At 40.7% G+C, this 15,652-nt stretch overlaps 1 protein-coding gene across 1 annotated transcript in view; it reads right to left on the reverse strand.

Moving 5' to 3' along the window:
• The window catches only part of ATF6 (activating transcription factor 6), a 206,392-nt gene that overhangs the window by 159,068 nt on the left and 31,672 nt on the right, over nt 1–15,652 (reverse strand). Inside the window, exon 8 of the mRNA XM_059146835.1 lies at nt 11,268–11,488. Within this exon, the coding sequence (XP_059002818.1) occupies nt 11,268–11,488 (221 nt within the window). The remainder of the gene's footprint in view (nt 1–11,267; nt 11,489–15,652) is intronic.

Raw genomic sequence — 15,652 nt, forward strand, 5'->3', positions numbered from 1 at the left:
GCTTTGTCTACTTGAAACTGATTTAAAAGCCAAAGAACTAAATTATCTTATACATTTCTAATTTATATAACATATTATTGCCTATCATAGTAAATATATTTATAAATACTTTCTAAAAATATGTGTACAGCTAAACTCATTAGCAAATTTAATGTGTGGGACTCTCATTTTAAATATTCAAATAAATTAAGTTATTTTAGTTTGATTTCTCTAATGATTCTTAAGAATACTCCCTTTTTAGGGGCACTGGGCTGGCTAAGTCAGTGAAGCAAGCAACTTTTGATCTCAGAGTTTTGAGTTTGAGCCCCATGTTGGATAAAGAGATTACTTAAACAAACAAACGAATCATTTAAAAAACTCCTTTTTTCTCAAAAAATTGTTTAAAACAGAAAAGGGGAAAATCTCCTCTTGTACTACCTGTACTCTTCTCAAACCTTTAAGAAACTGTGTTGGGTACGTGTCTGTTAGACCCAGTTCCTAGTCAGCAAAAATTAAATAAAGCAGCTTCATTACTGGCAACCTGAGCCATTTAACTGGCAGAGTCGAAGAAATAATCTTCACCCTGCAAATTATCTTATCTTTTTTTTTTTTTTTAATGAAGAATGCCTTTGGGCATGTAGTGTGATTTCCCGAGTGAGAAAGGGTGATAGACAAAATCCCTGCTGGAGGATAGGTCCAGGCTGCCTTATCTAATCTCATGTTCTGAGGGAAGAGAAAAAACCGGTGGAGAACGGTGGAGAACGAAGGCAGGAGTATCCACAAGATGCTCTTAAGAAAGCCACACTGTGTGGCACAGCTTCCTTAAGAATGGAGAAAGTCCCCTGCACAGGGATCATCAAAGGACCCTCAGAGCAGTTTCCTATGCCTTCGGTTAATGATTCCTCTGTTTTCGACGTCCCTAGAAATACCTGGTGTAGCTACCTAAGAGTCATAGGAATTTAGGGGCTCCTGGGTGGCTTGGTCAGTTAAGTACCTGACTCTGGATCCTGGCTTGGGTATCGATCACATGAATGTGGAGCCTACTTTAAAAAAAAAAAAAGAGTAATAGCAACCTAAGTCATTAGAGGACAGTACAACACTGGACGTTGGGTGTCCTTAACTCTTATTTCAGCACTGCAATGAATTAACTGAAAGATTTTGAAGAATCACTTCTTCTCCTGGGGCCTATTTGAATAGTAATACAGGGATTTAGACCAGAATAGTGTTTTTGAAATTATAACCCAATATCAAGTAGTGTGATAAATTCAGTAGATCACAAGAGCCTTAAAAAAAACGGACAGAAAGTCACAGGATGAAATAAAAGAAAACAGAATACTTTCTATGTAGCAAGAGCTTACTGTCTCACTAGACTTGTGTGTGTTAAGAAAGATGTAAAACACATTTCTTACTGCGGACTGTGGGCAAAAACTTGAGATCCATCCCATTAATCTTCTGAAGGTCTCATTCCAACCAAAACCAAAATGGTCCTAGTCCTGATGCTAAACAAGTATAATGAACTACCACATGTCCTAGTAAGGACCACTCCGTCCCAAAACAGAGATTAACTTTGCTGTAAATTTTATCTCAGATCACTGAACTGTTCCATTACTGTCAGCCCTTATACTTTGTCTCTCAAGACTTAAAACCGCCTGCTGAAATTTTTTAAAAATTAAGAGAGTACATCTGTAGAGGGAGAAGCAAGTTTCAAGATGTAGGTCATTTGCAGTCTGTACTGCCTCCACGCTCTCTTGAAAGTAAAGCCCCGTAAGGCAGCACTGAGTGGTGACGGCAGCACTGGACCAACACAAGCCCTAGACCTGAATCCCAACTCGGCTGAAGCAGGTCGAGCAACTGAGGCGAGGATTACATGACTCAGATGTGAGGGTCTCTGTCGACTATAACGCACCACACGTAAGTGTCAATAAAAAGAGATGCCCTGCGGCTATGAAAAAATGGAGTGAGGAGGCAAAAATTCTGAACTCCGTCACCAATGCCTCAGAGCTGCTCAGATAAACTGTGAAACTAAAGCAATACTGAAATTATCTGCCTTCATTTCAGCTCCTATTTTCACAGATTCTAAATGTTAAAAATGACTTAAGAAACAAAAATAAAAACAGACAAAATCTGGAAATCCCATTTAATCGCTGCAGAAGCAGAAAAAGAGCCTAAGGGTAAACAGCCGACTGAGATCCTCGGAGAGCCCTCCGTCTGCTCCTTACCCCGTTCGTATCGGGGCTCTCGCTCACCTCAAAGGGCTGTCAGGAGGTTTAGAGCGCGTTGCTGTAAGTGGGTATCTGAGAGTCATACGCTTAGGCAAGGGTGACCCACGCCACCTAATTGGTATTCGCCATTCTCGGCAATACGGCCTTGCCTGAAACACCTCACCAACTGGCTCCTTTCATGGGGAAAGGGGAATAAATATCACCCACTTCACAAGGGTTTTGTGAGAGTCAAATAGAACTACGTAAAAATAAATGATTTATAATGCAGTATGAATGTGGAGTACTTATTAAAACTTGTATCAAAGGGGCACTGGGGTCGCTCAGTGGGTTAAGTGGCTGCCTCTGGATTTCAGCTCAGGTCATGACCGCACAGTCCTGGGACTGAGCCCTCCATGGGCTCCGTGCTCAGCAGAGGATCTGCCAGAGATTCTCTCTCCCTCTCTGCCTCTGCGCCACCCCCCCCCCCCCACCGCTCACATGCGCCCTCCCTCTCTCTAGTATCTTTAAAAAAAAAAAAAAAAAAAAAAACCAACCATATTAGAAAAGAGCCAAATTCTTCTAAAGCATCAAAAAGACAAAAACTGTGCAAATATTCCAGATTAAAAAAACCTAAAGAGACAACTAAATGTATCTGGCCCTAGACTGGGTCCTGTATTGAAAGGGGAAAAAATTCAATAAAGGGTATTACATCAGCCAACAAAACTGTAATACTGACAGCAGGTTAAAGTATTTAACAAATGTAATTTACGAAGTTGATTACTGTGGGTATGCAGGAGAATATCCTTATTCTGAAAAAACACACACTGAAAAATTAGTGGTAAAAATTGTAACATACTCTACAATGGTTTGGGGGGAACAGGAGTCTATATGTGGAAAGAATGAATAAAGCAAATGGGGTAAAATGGTAACAGGTTAACGGGTGAAGGTACATGGGCATTCTCTGGGCGACTTTTGTTTCTGCAACTTTTAAGTATCTGACATTATTATCACATGCCAAGTCTAATGTACACGTACACACACATACACACTTTCAGGGCTGCAGGGCAGGTACCACGCTGGGGAATTACAAGAAAGACATACAGGGGGGCGCCTGGGTGGCTCAGTGGGTTAAGCCTCTGCCTTCGGCTCAGGTCATGATCTCAGGGTCCTGGGATCAAGCCCCACATCGGGCTCACTGCTCAGCAGGGAACCTGCTTCCCTCTCCCACTCTCTGCCTGCCTCTCTGCCTACTTGTGCTCTCTGTCAAATAAATAAAATCTTAAAAAAAAAAAAAATACAGATACTTTTCTTTAGAACCCATAAGCAAGGGGAGATAAGAGCCACAGAAAATATTAACCATGACACTTAATCCCTGAATAGCTCTCTTTAACCAGTCAAAAGTTCTCTTCTATTAATAATTAATATTCTTTCACATATTTTAAAATAGTAATCTTTCAGAGGGCATACCCAGTCAAGAATACAGAGCCACTGATACCTTCCTGAAAAACCTGCCATTCTCTTTTGTGAATTATCTATTCATATATTTTGTCCTATTTGTTGGGTTAACTTGCATTTTTCTCACTGATGTATAAATACTCTCTACATTAAAAAGGGTTTCAAAAAGAATATGAAAACTTACACAAGAATGTTCAAAGCAGTATTATCCTAATAGCCGAAAAGTGGACATCATCCAATCCCCATTAACTGGTAAACGGATAATCCAAAATGTCATCCAGCCAAACAATGGGAAATCATTCGGCAATAAAAAGTAGTAAGTACTGGGCGCCTGGGTGGCTCAGAGGATTAAGCCTCTGCCTTCGGCTCAGGTCATGATCTCAGGGTCCTGGGATCGAGTCCCACATCAGGCTCTCTGCTCAGCAGGGAGCCTGCTTCCTCCTCTCTCTCTCTCTGCCTGCCTCTCTACCTGCTTGTGATCTCTGTCTGTCAAATAAATAAATAAAATCTTTAAAAAAAAAAAAAAAGGAGTAAGTACTGATACACATTATGGTTTGAATGGACCTTGAAAAACACTGTGCTAAGTAACAGAAGTCATACACAAACGGCCACTCTGGATAATTCTACGGACATGAAATGTCCAGAATAGGCAATCCCATACAAACAGAATGCATACTACTGGTTGCCAGGGGCTGGGGAAAAGATCAGAATAGGAATGACTGCTAATGGGTACGGAGCTTCTTTTTAGGGTGATGAGAACATTCTGGAATTAGATAGCAGTGATGGCAGCACGACTCTGTGAATATACTGAAAACCACTAAATTTCAGAACTCAATGGTGTGTGAATTTTATCTCAACAAGCTACTAAAAAAATTACCCGGGAAGCTACAGACTCTCTCTCCACAAAAATGCACATACCCAGTATTATAAATGATTATGCAAGGAAAGGGGTGACGTAAGGAAAAGGGGAACTCTCTGTGGAGACACCGTCCATAGACGGCTCTGAGCAGCCCAATGACGGACACTCTCACACACTCAAAGTGGAAGGATGAATCAAAACTACTACCCCAATGGTGGCCCATTTAACTATATTTATCAATATTGAAAAACTACCTACCCTCTGACTCTCTTAGTACAGTCCTGAAATGTCTCCTACAGATATCCTTGCACATAAACAACATTAAGTTAAGTACCAAGTTACTCGATGGAGGAATGCTTACAAAGAAAAAAACTTCAAAAGTCTTAAGTAATTATGATGCCTGCATGAAACAGACTACCCCGCAACTATTAAAGAAAAAAGAAACATGTTCATGTACTGATCCAGAGAGTTCCCTAAGATATACCTAATGAGAAAAGCGAGGTGCAGGACAGAACGAACATGCTCGTTACCACTTCTGCAGAATAGGTAAATGGCTAAAACTCAAATCACATTAAGGAACTGTCTCAGGACAGAGGCACAAAAAATGAGTGACAATGACTGCTTCTGGGCTGGGGGACCAAGTGGCTATACTCATCTGTGACATGGAAGGACTGTCCTCAGGGACAGGATGCAGGAAGGGAAATCAGAGAAAAGAGAATTAAGTGTTAATTATTTATGAAGATAGAAATCAGGATCCCGGGGCGCCTGAGTGGCTCAGGCATTGAGCGTCTGCCTTCGGCTCAGCTCATGATCCCTGGGTCCTGGGACTGAGCCCTGCATCCGGCTCCCTGGGCTCCCTGCTCTGCAGGAAGCCTGCTTCTCCCTCTCCTACTCTCCTTGCTTGTGTTCCCTCTCTCGCTGTGTCTGTCTCTGTCAGATAAATAAAATCTTTAAAAAAAAAAAATCAGGATCCCTTTAAGAATAATTATTTATTAACTTTATCAAGCTGCTAAACTGAAAAATACAGAACAAAGAATGTTCCAGGTGCCAGGACAGAAATCTAACCTAATACATCAGAACCTAGAGGGGGAGTAAAACCACCTTCTGCTCACTTCCCTTTCCAAAGCTACTGTAACCACAAATGAAATTACTTGCCAAAGTCCTTATTCAAGATAAATTTTTTAAAGCCCCAAAGAGAAACTACAAGTATTTAACAAAGCACGTTTTTCTTTGATTTGCACAGTCCCTGGTAGCAGCAAAGCCAGAAAAGTAATCAGCACAGAAGTAATATTTTACTAAAATCTGGATAGCTTTTGAGTCCTCCAAATCCTTTCTGCTGAACTGGTTCTGATGGATTCCTCTACTTTAAAAGCCTAAAGAAACAGCACGATCTCAATGTCTTTGTTATTAAAGAATTCAGTCACTGAAAAGTATCTATTCATTCTTCATCTTCTTAGATCTAGGCTGGCCACATCATTTGAGGATGGATATTCAGCTCCTACTTGGACCTAACAGAGGACTTACTCTTGGGTGTTACAGATAAAATAAGCAGCTTAAGTGTCATTAGAGACCATGCTTTTTTTTTTTTTTTCTCCCGAAAGAGAACGAAGGCACTCTCCATCTTTCTAAGGGTTTCTCTGCATTGCTTTGCACTGTAAACGAATTATTTTAGATGCATATTTTTCTTTAAAGATATTTCTCCAGGGGTCTCTTGGGAGTCCTGCTGCTATGCATCTTCCTGGGCATGCCAAGAATACAAGGCCCTAACCGCTCTTTACCCAGGCCCTTTCTCAGGGCTGTGTTTCCAGCAAAAAACCTTGTGAGATGAGGTAATGTCTTCCTCTGGACAATGAGGAAACTTGCTCACTGGAGAAGTGCTAGACTCCCAAAACTCAGCCTCCTGCACAGCCACAAAGGAACACTGTGTGTACTGGCCCCGTCTGGTCCCAGATCACATCACCTCCACGCTCAAAGTACTAACAATACCTGAAATCTTGAGCTGAACTAACACGGTCTCCAGAGAAAAGAAATAAACACGGTTCCGTTCGGTATGCCAAAGGAATCCCCTTCACACTACTTCCAACACCTGCAGGCAGGTGGAAAGGGACCCCCCGGCCCCCAGCTTCTCATGGTGGCTTTAGTGACCAGGACAGGGACTCCCAAGGGCTAGGGACTGGGTTGGGAGGGATTGAGGTCATTAAGTAAAGAATCAGAACAGTGCAAGAATAAAGGGTTTGTAAGATGCTTAATGGGGTGCATGAACTGAGAGGAAGGCCGGAGGCCTCCTGTGCAACCCTTGTAGCCCTGACCAGCCTCCCATCTGGTATTTCTAATTCTGACCCAGCTCCTGACCATGTTCTTTCCGTTGTCACCACCTTCTGACTTCCATTAAGGGTTTGGGCTCCACCTTGGTCCGCCGCAGAGGACGTAGAATATCATTTCCCCACTTGTTTTCCCCTGGTCTTTTATCCCCCCAAAATAACAACAACAATGTAACTCCACAGCCCTAAAACCGGGGCCATAATGTTTCATGAACTTTATGGAATTATGATGGGTACAGAGTAGTAGTTATAGCAATGCAGATCCAAATACTCTGCCTAGGGGTGCCTGGGCGGCTCAGTGGGTTAAAGCCTGTGCCTTTGGCTCAGGTCATGATCTCAGGGTCCTAGGATAGAGCCCCACATTGGGCTTTCTGCTCAGCGGGAAGCCTGCTTCCCCCTCCACCTCCATCTGCCTTCCTGCCTACTTGTGGTCTCTCTCTCTCTCTCTCTGTTAAATAAATAAACAAAATCTTTAAAAAAATAAATAAACAAATAGTCTGCCTACGTTCAAGTCCGTGGTTTGATGTCTGACAACATTCAATAGCTCTTTAAAGAAAGATACGCACCCTCTCCTATGAAGGCAACTTTGCAGTTCTAAGATTGCCTTTTACTGAGAAATAAGAGAATTTCTACACTGAAATGAGACACCATGTTCATTTTTTCCATCACAATCAGAGCCAAAAACCAACCATATTTCTTGAAAACTTAGGTAAGTTTTCCAAGAGTTAAAAAGAACAGATTTACCAGCAAAAGACAGGAAGAGTGAGATTATAATTTGAACCAGGCAAACTGTTTCATAACAGAAAATGTGGCACCGAATACAGTCTGCAGAATCTGGTATGCAAAAAACGCTACTCAGGGCAGTAGCAGGCCTCTAGAGAGTGAAACTAGCCAAATGAAAGAACAAAAAAGGTAGGAAAAAGAAGCCATGTCAGCATTATAAAGCCCCGAAAGACTGATATGCTTTCTTCTGCTGAATTACAGCTTTTTCACCAGGCTTTTGATTCAAAAGCACAAAAAGCACATAATGAAAAATTTTTCTTTTTGGCCATTTTGAATCCAGAATTTATACTACTTCAAATTTATCATAATTTAATAGGACTTGAGTCTAACAAACATGTGCACTATTAAGGTCAACCTAGTTTTAACACAGGAGACTATACCAGCAGATCAAAGTTTCCTGCAGCCCTTCTGGAACAAATTTTCTTTGGGTTCCTGAGCGGCTTGGCCAGCTGATAGGACAGACTGATGTTTCTTTACTTGAAATAAACATTAAGTCAAAACCTCGACCAGAGAATTCATACTGAAAAGACCTGGCTCACTTCCTGATGTGCTGGCCAGGGAAAAATAAGCACAAAACCTTAATGCAGCTTGACTAGAAATTTACTCTAATCACCTTTAAGTCTCTTGCACTAGACACACAGTACGTGAAATACTGTCAGCTCTAAACTCTGGAAAGTAATAACAATGGTAACCAATAAATATTGGTTAAAAAAAAAAAAGATGATGTCTGTCAGGCCTATACTTTTGCATCTCACACATCCCCCAGTTCAATGTTGACTGAGACTTTATCAGAATAATTTACTGATGCAAGAGCAGAACAAACATGTTCTTTCAGGGCCCCTGGGTGGCTCAGTGGGTTAAAGCCTCTGCCTCCGCTCAGGACATGATCCCAGGGTCCTGGGATTGAGCTCCGCATGCGCATGCGGCTCTCTGCTCAGCAGGGAGCCTGCTTCCCTTCCTCTCTCTCTGCCTACTTTGATCTCTCTGTCAAATAAATAAATAAAATCTTTAAAAAAAAATGTTCTTTCACACCAAGGAACTTATGGCAAATGTCTGTTCAACAAATAATTAATTGAAATGTTCAGAGATTACAAAATGGGTCTGTAGAATACAATGATGAGTGCCAATATTACAGACGCTCATTATTCAGATATTAGCCTAGAAGAAAAAAAAAGGCTTCCTTATGCCTTTTTTTTTTTTTTTTTAAGATTTTACTTATTTGTCAGAGAGAAAGAGACAACACAAGCAGGACGAGTGGGAAGCAGAGGGGGAAGCAGAGGGAGAAGCAGGCTCCCTGCTGAGCAGGGAGCCCCATACAGGATTCAATCCCAGGGCCCTGTGATCATAACCTGCGCTGAAGGCAGATGCTTAACCAACTGAACCACCCAGGCGTCCCCCTCCTGTTTTTAAATGCAATGACAAGATCAAAGAATTTTAGGATGAGACAAAACCTTTCTATAATGTATCTGCACCTATTCTAGCTGAGTCCTCTGGATCAATCATCTTGTTTTCTACACATCAACCTTCACGTCCTGGAATCAGCTCCAGAACTATGCTCAGTGTTCTCTTCTGGTTCATGGAGTCATTCCAACCCTTAAACCATTCCTCTACTAGAACATCGTTTCAAGACATCTTCCCTATCCTAGCCACATGTCTCTGGACTGTCCCACAATCAGATGTTAGAAAGCCAAGAATACAAACTAACACTATGTGAATAATTTAACAACTGTGACACACTGTCGATCTATATTTTTTAAGTTCTAATTTAGTCTTTACCTTTTTTCATGTCTAAGATATTTCATAATAAATATTTTAAATGTCCTACATGATATAAAGACAACTTTGAGGGGTTCCTGGGTCGAACTCCCGACTCTCAATTTCGTCTTAAGTCATAATCTCAGGGTGGTGGAATCGAGTCCTACGTCAGGCTCCGTGCTTGGTGGGGAGTCCATTTGATAGTCTCCCTCTCCCTCTCCCTCTGCCCCTCTCCACTGTATCAGCATGCACATTCTCGCTCTCTCAGATAAACAGAGGAATCTTTAAAAATAAAAAGACAACTTTGAATATTTTCTATAGCCAGTTGCGTTTGGGAGTATCACAGAACAAATATTCAAATTCATAACTTAAGGATTAAAAGGAAATTTAAAAGGATCATTTAAAAAAATACTCTCTTTCATCATTCTTAGCTATATCAGTCTCCTGTGAAAAACATACTCTTTCTTTTATTGGCTGTATAACTTTTTAGTCGAAAATAGCACAGGATATTTTTGGACTTTTGTTGTTATTTACTTATTGTGGAAATTTTCCCACACACCAAAAGGAGAGAAAGATTACACCCAACTTTAATGATCATCAACATTTTGCCAATCTTGTTTCCTCCATCCTGTGCTCCTTGCCCCCTGCCCCAGAGTATTTTAAGCAAATCCCAGCATCGCATGATTTCATCCTCAACTGAAGCCCATACTGTGTTTTAGTGCCTATTATGCCATAACCACTATGCTTAACCTTCTCCAGTCCTCAAAATAAACGAACTTTAACAGTCAAGGCTAATCCTGTACCATCCATGTGTATTCTCGTTCGATACTAAATTTTCTTCCATGTCTGGACACACACAGTTTTCAAAACCTACAGAAACTATAGGAATTACTGGAGATCTTTAATGTTCTGCTTTCATCAGATAATATTCCTTTGTTACGGGTCTTTCAAGATACCGCTGAATGGACATTACTTAGTTGTGTTTATGTAACAACGGAGCCATTTCACTACTGGGCTACTAACATGCTAGTTAATAAATCATGGTATAACAGATTGTAATAAGGCACAAAATTTTAAAAGTATTTTGCAATACGTAAAGAAAAGGTAGAGTAGTAATATTAACAACCGAGAATATCTACTTTTATTCTACTTTTACTTTAAAGAAAACACATATGGGTTTGCCTTCCCACTAATAGTTTAGGAGAATCCACTGTCAAAGTGATTATTTGACTTTAACTTCGTTAAACTTTAAGCCTATAATGTTCAATTACTACTTAATACATGAGATATTTTTGTATCATTTTTAAAGAAAGCAAAAGTTAAGCTGGCAAATGCTATAACTGGCTTTGAGGAAGACAGGTCTTAGGAAACTTTCTGTGATTTGTAAATTATTAAAAAAATAAATCAATAAACCTAAAATGGGCTAGAAAATCTGAGGATTTGCAAAGATGGGAAAATACCAACTAATCATTAAGAGAACTCCTAAGAGTAGCAAGTCATCATTTTGCAGTGGTGAAAACCCTTCAATAAATCAAGAGAGAAGGTAAATGTAAATCTTGACCAAAAAAATAGTCTACAGGCTCTTATCTGGGAACTGCCAAAAACATTTCAATCAGGAGACATGAAAGAGTCTTAGAAAATACTAGTGTGTGACTGGGTTGGGGAGGACCTTGCAGAATGCGAGGAGAGCTTCAAAGAAGGAGTTACAGAGGAAAGTATGCAAACATCACTTTTCATCAAACAACTTCAGACTTTCTAAAACCTTATCACTTAGATTCTGACGTGCTAATTTGCCAAGGCACGATGATAAAAACTCCACAAAGCAAAAACAAGGCAACAAAAACAAAACAGTGTGGTTTTGTCCTTGTTGTGTTTTCAGCCAGGCATGATAAAGCACAGAGTTGCCCCACTCACATCCGAGCCCACGCTCCTCATGGTACTTGGTAGGACAGGTTTAGTCACTGCAAGTTTTCCATTCACTGGGCTGTTGGCCGCAGGGGCCGGCACCACATTCACCATGTGATTAGGTAGTTGTGTGGCTCCCCCGGCGACAGCAAGGACTGGGGCAGAAGAGGGCAGGACTCCCGGAGCCTGAAGCTGTACGACCGCAGGCTGAGAAAGCACGACGGTCGGACCTGCGGTGGAGGAAACAGGACAGGAGTCAGAGTGTGCGTGACCACTGCGACAAAGGACAGTGTTTAACATTTAGGTTTCTTCTGTGGATACAAGAGGAGGAGGACACGGAGGGCATTTAAAACCACCAATTAAAACATAACCAACAGCAGCACACACGCACAATGACTTCTGATGTTTTGTTTTTAATGAAACCAACTACATTTGTTTCCTATGAAGTTATCATGAACAATGTATGTCCATATTTTTTCTCAACTATATTCATGTCAAACTTGCTGAGTTACACATAGATTTCTCTATTAACCACTGAAATTTATGAGTGCCAAGAAGTATTTTTCATATTATAACTAATGAATCTTTTATCCTGAACACTGAGAGCCACATATTTTAAATTAACAGGATTTAGAAATACAGCACCAAAAATATACAAATGGAGATTCGGTGACTCAATATGTGGCAGCCCAGGGACTACAAATATCAAAAATGTTAAAACTTGCAGTAATATCTCCCAAAGCCAAGTGGGATGCATCCCACTGATGCATCCCAAGTATCCACTAAGTGATGAATAGATAAAGAACAGGCGGCCTATATAAGCAATGGAATACTATTTCGCTGTAAAAAAGATGAGATCTTGTCATCTGCAAAAACATGGAAGGATCTAGACACTATTCTGCTAAGTGAAAGAAGTCCAAGAAAGACAAACATATGTGGAATTTAAGAAACAAATGAACAGAGAAAAGGGACAAACAACAATAAAAACAGATTCCAGGGACACCTAGGCGGCTGAGTCATCTAAGCATCAGACTCTTGCTCTCAGCTGGAGCTGTAATCTCAGGGTCCTGAGAACGAGCTCTGTGTCAGGCTCCAAGTTGGGTGTGGAGCCTGCCTGGGATTCTCTCTTTCCCTCTCCTTCTGCTGCCCTTGCCCCACTGCCCAGTCATACTCTGTCTCTAAAAAAAGAGAAACAAAAAATTAAAAAAACCAAAACCCAGACTTTTAAAGAGAACTGGTGGTTGCCAGCAGGAAGGTGGGCAGCTGAAACGAAGCGGATGAAGAGTGACACTTACTGCGATGAGCACTGAGTCACGAGCAGAAATGTTCAGTCATTACACTGTACACCCGAAACTAGCAACGCTATGTTAATCCTACTTCAATTAAAAATCTACTTTTTTTTATGAAGTTGTTCACAATGTCCTTATTAAAAAAACACGGAGGGCACCTGGGTGGCTCAGTGGATTAAGCCTCTGTCTTTGGTCTGGTCATAATCTCAGGGTCCTGGGATCGAGCCCCACATAAGGCTCTCTGCTCAGCGGGAAGCCTGCTTCCCCCTCTCGCTGCCTGCTGCTCTACCTACTTCTGATCTCTCTTTCTGTGTCAAATAAAGAAAGAAAATCTTCAAACAAACAAACAAACATTAAAACCATTTGAAATGAGTTCACAGTGAACAAGCACAGGAGACAAATCTGTAACTTAAAATTATTTGTAGATAATAGCAACTCCCCCTACACACACAAAATGGTCTCTAAATCTTTTTCTTAAATCTTCACATTTAACATTATTTTTTAAATTACACTAATCTGAGGAGACTTAGTATCATTAACCTACAGAAGACTCCCATGACTCAGAACTCCGGTCTTTTAGAAATCTCACTTGCCTACTGAATGCTTCCTTTCAGATCTGGCCAATTTTACAAGGTGCTGAAAGCCTCCCCCAACATCCACAGCTGCTTGGGCCTATCCAGCAAAAAAAGGTACTACAGTAACCAGCAACTACAATTACATAAACATTTATAATTCTTCTTCAAGGCAGGAAAAAAAAAGCATTCTACTTTCAGCCAGTGTAACACGACCCACATAAAATTCAGCTTGGTATTTCAAAGGATCAAGAAAAACTAAAAACCTAAATAATACTTTGAAACACCTGTTTGTTAAGAACACCTGTCTTAGCTTTAAAAAATAAAAGGTCACTTCTATAAAATCAAAGTCTTTATATTTCACATGGCCCCAAAAAGCACACTAAAACTAGAGTTTAGTTAACAGCATTTTATCCTACATAAAAAAATAACTTCATAGATTTTTAATATGTGTAATTTATTTGGACAAAAGTGATCTCTAAACATTTTTATCTTTTTTCCCACGGAAAAACTTCTTTTATGAAATAAAAACATTTAAATGAGGAGATGACTCATAAGCAGATATAAATATGCTTAAGTCAAATATTCAAATAAAAATATAAAATAAAAAGCTCATGACCAGGTGTAAGGTTTCTTAATAACATTTATTATTAAGAAATTATAGTCTAATACAAATGGCTAACAGATGTGTGAAAAAATGTTCATCATCATTAGCCATCAGGGAGATTCAAATCAAAACCACATTGAGATACCACCTGACACCAGTTAGAATGGCCAAAATCAACAAGACAGGAAACAACGTGTGTTGGAGAGGATGTGGAGAAAGGGGAACCCTCTTACACTGTTGGTGGGAATGCAAGTTGGTGCAGCCACTTTGGAGAACAGTGTGGAGATTCCTTAAGAAATTAAAAATAGAGCTTCCCTATGACCCTGCAATTGCCTACTGGGTATTTATCCCAAAGATACAAATGTAGTGAAAAGAAGGGCCATCTGTAACCCAGCGTTCATAGCAACAATGGCCACAGTCAACAAACTGTGGAGAGAACCAAGATGCCCTTCAGCGGACAAATGGATAAAGAAGATATGGTCCATATATACAATGGAGTATTATGCCTCCATCAGAAAGGATGAATACCCAACTTTTGTATCAACATGTACGGGACTGGAAGAGATTATGCTGAGTGAAGTAAGTCAAGCAGAGTAAGTCAATTATCATATGGTTTCACTTACTTGTGGAGCATAAGGAATAACATGGAGGACACTGGAAGATGAAGAGGAGAAGGGAGTTTGGGGGAAATCGGAGTGGGGAGACGAAGCATGAGAGACTGTGGACTCTGAGAAACAAACTGAGAGGGGAGGGGATGGGGGCGTCGGGTGAGCCTGGTGGTGGGTATTATGGAGGGCACGGATTGCATGGAGCACTGGGTGTGGTGCATAAACAATAAATTCTGGAAGATTGAAAAGAAATAAAAAAGAAAAAAAAAGAAATTACAGTCCAAGGGGTGCTGGGTGGTTCAGCTGGTTAAGCGCTCGACTCCTGATTTCGGCTCAGGTCATGATCTCAGGGTACAGTACCAAGCTCAGGAGGGAGTCTGCTTAAGATTTTCTCCTGCACTGCTCCTCCCCCACTCGCTTGCACACTGCCATACTCTCTCAAATAAATAAATTTTTTTTTTAAGATTTTATTTATTTGACAGAGAGAGAGTAGGCAGAGAGGCAGGGAGGGAGAGAGAGAGAAGGAAGCAGGCCTTCTGCTGAGCAGAGAGCCCAATGCGGGGCTTGATCCCAGGACCCTGGGATCATGACCTGAGCCAAAGGCAGAAGCTTTAACCCACTAAGCCACCCAGGCGCCCCCTCAAATAAAATCTTAAAAAAAAAAAGAAAAGAAAGTACAATCTGGTACTAGAAGAAGACACACTCATCATTATGTAAACCTTAAACCAAGTGACCACTCTTCTTTAATATCAAAAAGTATCATGGTCACCCAAGATGATCATGGCTGTTCTTTCAGTTTCAGGACTAAAAAAATACATGATGAGAAAAGGCTTTTAAGAACTTAGTAACAGGGGCGCCTGGGTGGCTGGGTGGGTTAAAGCCTCTGCCTTCAGCTCAAGTCATGATCTCAGGGTCCTGGGATCGAGTCCTGCATCGGGCTCTCTGTTCAGTGGGGAGCCTGCTTCCCTCTCTCTCTCTGCCTGCCTCTCTGCCTACTTGTGATCTCTCTCTGTCAAATAAATAAATAAAATCTTTTAAAAAAAGAACTTAGTAACAGGGGCACCTGGGTGGCTCTGTCAGGCTGAGACTCTTGATCTCGGCTCATGTCTTGATCTCAGAGTCATGAGTTCGAGCCCCACATTACTTTAAAAAACAACCACAACTAAAACCTAGTAACAATTTAAAATAAATCTGTAGTTTACTAATCTGAACTACAGCCACAAAAATTTTTTAAATAGGAGTACAAAAAAGATATAAAACAAATTATTCAGGCTACAGAAAATACCTGTCAGTATGGGGGTTTGTAGAGGCCTTGCAA

The sequence above is a fragment of the Mustela lutreola genome, chromosome 14 (genome assembly GCF_030435805.1).
Source record: "Mustela lutreola isolate mMusLut2 chromosome 14, mMusLut2.pri, whole genome shotgun sequence".
In the NCBI taxonomy this organism is placed as follows: Eukaryota; Metazoa; Chordata; class Mammalia; order Carnivora; family Mustelidae; genus Mustela; species Mustela lutreola.